At 43.3% G+C, this 3,584-nt stretch overlaps 1 protein-coding gene across 1 annotated transcript; it reads right to left on the bottom strand.

Moving 5' to 3' along the window:
• Positions 1-1,100: 1,100 nt before the first annotated feature.
• Positions 1,101-2,667, bottom strand: LOC134657829 (ceramide glucosyltransferase). The gene has a single exon (XM_063513403.1). It carries the CDS (start codon positions 2,386-2,388, stop codon positions 1,195-1,197), a length of 1,194 nt encoding a protein of 397 aa, XP_063369473.1. The 5' UTR covers positions 2,389-2,667; the 3' UTR covers positions 1,101-1,194.
• Positions 2,668-3,584: the final 917 nt, after the last annotated feature.

Here is a 3,584-nt window from a genome sequence, read left to right as displayed (position 1 = left end):
CCTATTCTTTTGGGTGCTAGACTGCTAGTAATAGTGTAAGACAAAGATAGTATGATTTTCTCCGTCAATGTTTGAAATGAGCTGTCTCATCAGAAGACTGTTCCTTTGACAAACTATAGATAATATAGTATAGATCCCTGGTTACACCTGAACAGTCACCTGCAATAATATGTTATTCTTTGAAGGCCGCAAAAATATGTGACACAATCTTATGGCTTTACAAGTAAGATTGTGTCAGACATTTTTGCGGCCTTCGTTGTGTAACATATTATTGCAGGTGACTGTACAGACAGCTGGTATCATTTTTCCGTCCTGCCATAAGTAGATCAAATTTTGTCATTCAAATTGAAATGCAATATGAAGTATACCTCAATTATCAAGTGAATTTATTATGTAAGGACCATTGCCATATGAATTTGGTCTTTATTTATTAAAGTATTTAAATTATTTTCATATGGCATGTTGTATTTAAGCTCTATTTACTTTAGAAATAACACATGGCAAATAAACATATCAGTTTACAGTGTAACTTACACCATAGAGAAAAAAATACATAGATTGCTGACTCCATACATCAGTTTTGGTACCAACAAGACTATTATTTTCATAGTCTACATCTAGCATCGAGTAGCGGAATTATCAGTACTGCTACTTGACAATAGATGTAGCACCGACCGGAAAGTCTTATATTGTTGAGCATTAGACCTTCCGGTCTGTGCTACATCTATTGTCAAGTAGCAGTACTGATAATTCTGCTACTCTATGCTAGATGTAGACTGAAAATAATAGTCGTTTTGGTACCAAAACCGATGTATGGAGTGAGCACTCTTTGTCTTACTATATTTCTCTATGCTTACACTGACTAGCATTTAAAAAGTCCTAGAAATTGGGTCATTTTTATACATAGCTGTAATTTCAGTAAATTGTTAAGGTTTTGATAGTTTGAAGGGCAGTAGAGTTGAAATATAAATGATATGAGTCATAGTTCAGTGGTACCGGCATCTATTAAGAGTGAATCATTTCACTAACTTATTTAAGGGGGCACGGTAATAAAAGGTTAACATATTCAATGTACAAGTTCTAAATCAAAAGCGTTATATAGGAATAAAAACTTATTATAATAATACAACTCACTCAAGCTTGCAGCACTCGCAGTTAACACTGCACCCGAATTAAAGCTTTAACAGAGGACGCTCAGAATTTGAGCTTAGGTTTCAGTTCGTGGGCCTTCCCACCCCAGTCCAGCCGGTAGCTCCGCGTCCGCCACGAGATCTCTGGGTTCAAGAACGCAGCGAATAGAATGAACGGCGCACAGCACTCACTCCATATCCAACCAACTAAGAATTGCACTTTAGTGAACGGCGGCGAGCCGTTCTGCACTGTACGTAACATGAGCCAGTCCGAGAGGAACCACAGCAGGATGTGGACGAGGAAAAAGGGGAGGGGCTCCGCGCCGAACAGCTGGCCGGAGGCCCACGCGGCGCCCGCGCCCAGCGGCAGGCACTCGCTCAGCGGCTCCATGAGCGTCGTCGTCGGCACCATGGCTATCCGCAGGCGCGCCCAGCGCGTCAGCCGCGCCTGCAGCTGCCCCACCGACCGAGTCCCCGAGTTCTGCAGCGCCGGCAGCGAACACACGCGCATCTTCCACCCTCTCGACGTTACCTCCTTCGCTATGAAGAAGTCCTCCGCCAAATATTCTCCGAACGTCGCTAGACCACCGCACTCCTCCAGCGCGCAGCGCCTCACCAGCGACGACATCCCCACATGGCAGTTTATCCTTAGAAAATCTGCTGCCAAGTACATACGGGCTTGTGCGGTCCCGAAAAACACTTTCTCGTACACCGCGGCGAATCCATCCGCGTCGCACGCGAACGGCATCTGATGCACTATGCCAGTGTCGTCCTTCATGTGCTGCACCATGTCGAGCAGCGTGTCGTCTCGCATCCGGATACCGGCGTCGCTCACGAGGACTAGAGGATACTTCCCGGCCAGAAACGCCGGCTGCATATTGTTAATTTTCGGGTTCACGCCGACCCGCACGCCGCCCGTGAACAGCCGCGCGTCTATGTTAGGATACTTTTGCATTAAGGAATGTACGAGCATCACAGCAGGGTCGTGCTCGTCCTCGACACAGAACAGAAGCTCGTACAGCGGGTAATCCAGCGTGAAAAAGGTCTCGAGGTTCGAGAACAGGTTCGGATCCACGCCGGTCAACGGCTTCAGGATCGAGACGCCGGGATAAGGCTGCTCTGGCGGCGACCGGTCCACCGTCCGATGTAGCTTCCATTTCGAATACGATAACGCCACTATGTGAATTGTCCAAATAAACAGAAATGCTAGCATAAAAAATATGGCGAAACCATACACTGTGTACACCATCGGCATCATAATTGTGATCTTTTTATAATGTTCTCTTGGTCGGGCCGCATAATATCGAGTGTCCCCGATGTTTTCTATGACGCGGTCACAATTGACTTGACTGATAGAAAAGCTGCCGAGAACGTTCGAGTCTCGTAAGTATGTACACCATTATAATACACTAAGCAAGCTACCGTGTCCTTATAGCCGGTCGGCCGCTCGGCTACGATTTTACCGAATCACTAAATGTAAACTTCTTTTACATATCGTACAACTCCCGTCATTATCGCTATCATCGTAACCCCTCCACTATCCAATATTCCACTTCACGCAGCTCTGCTCCGCCTCTTCTTCACTCTACACTGCAGCCAACATGCACACAATATTGAAAAACAATACACTCTTTTTTTGGAGCAGTCGTGTAAAAAGGCTCCAACGTGTCTTCTCTTTGACGGCGCAGGAACTAGTATCACTTCTCTCTCCTCCCTCTTGTGAAAATGTCACTTGTCAAAAAAGGACAACTATACTGTTGACAAGACGAACTTCAAATCCAGTTGTTGCCGTTTTGGTGGTTAGTGGTTACTAAGTTGTGTATGTTGCGTAAAAACGTCTAGGTGTGCATTTTTAGGGACGCGCAAAGTCGATTTTAATCATGTTATATATCGATAAACGCTACACAGCGGAATGAAAAAGCGATTAATTAAAGCTTCAATTTCTTCGTTAAAAATAAACAAGATTGAAATGCTAATGGATTATGAATATATTATAATATAATAAAATTATTCAATTATTGCGGAACACATATTTTAGTACGTATTTATGTATTGTAATTAAAAATCTGAACTTTCCCTTCGTTCCCTGCTGTGGCGTGACGATAAAATCGTGATCTGATAACCACGATAAAGAGTAAAAGCATTTTTTGTTCATTTTAGGTATCGGTAAACTTTTCAAGTAAAATTCAAATTGCAAGAAATGTCGATAGTTTATCGATATGACTTTATCGACATAGCCACAGCAAGGTGGTTACATATTGTTAATCGTACATAAAAACAAAGTGGCAACAGTGACAGCTCGCTTAGGGTCCATCTTTACAAATATTATATCTATGAAATAAAATCTTCATTGGTGCTAGTGAGCATCAAAGAGAATATATACTTGGTCAAGCAGATCTTGTCATTAGAAAAAGGCAGCAAGTTTGAAAAATGTAGGCGCGAAGGAATATCGTC

This window comes from Cydia amplana, chromosome 21, assembly GCF_948474715.1.
Source record: "Cydia amplana chromosome 21, ilCydAmpl1.1, whole genome shotgun sequence".
Classification (NCBI taxonomy): Eukaryota; Metazoa; Arthropoda; class Insecta; order Lepidoptera; family Tortricidae; genus Cydia; species Cydia amplana.
This window is presented reverse-complemented; position numbering and strand designations above follow the sequence as displayed.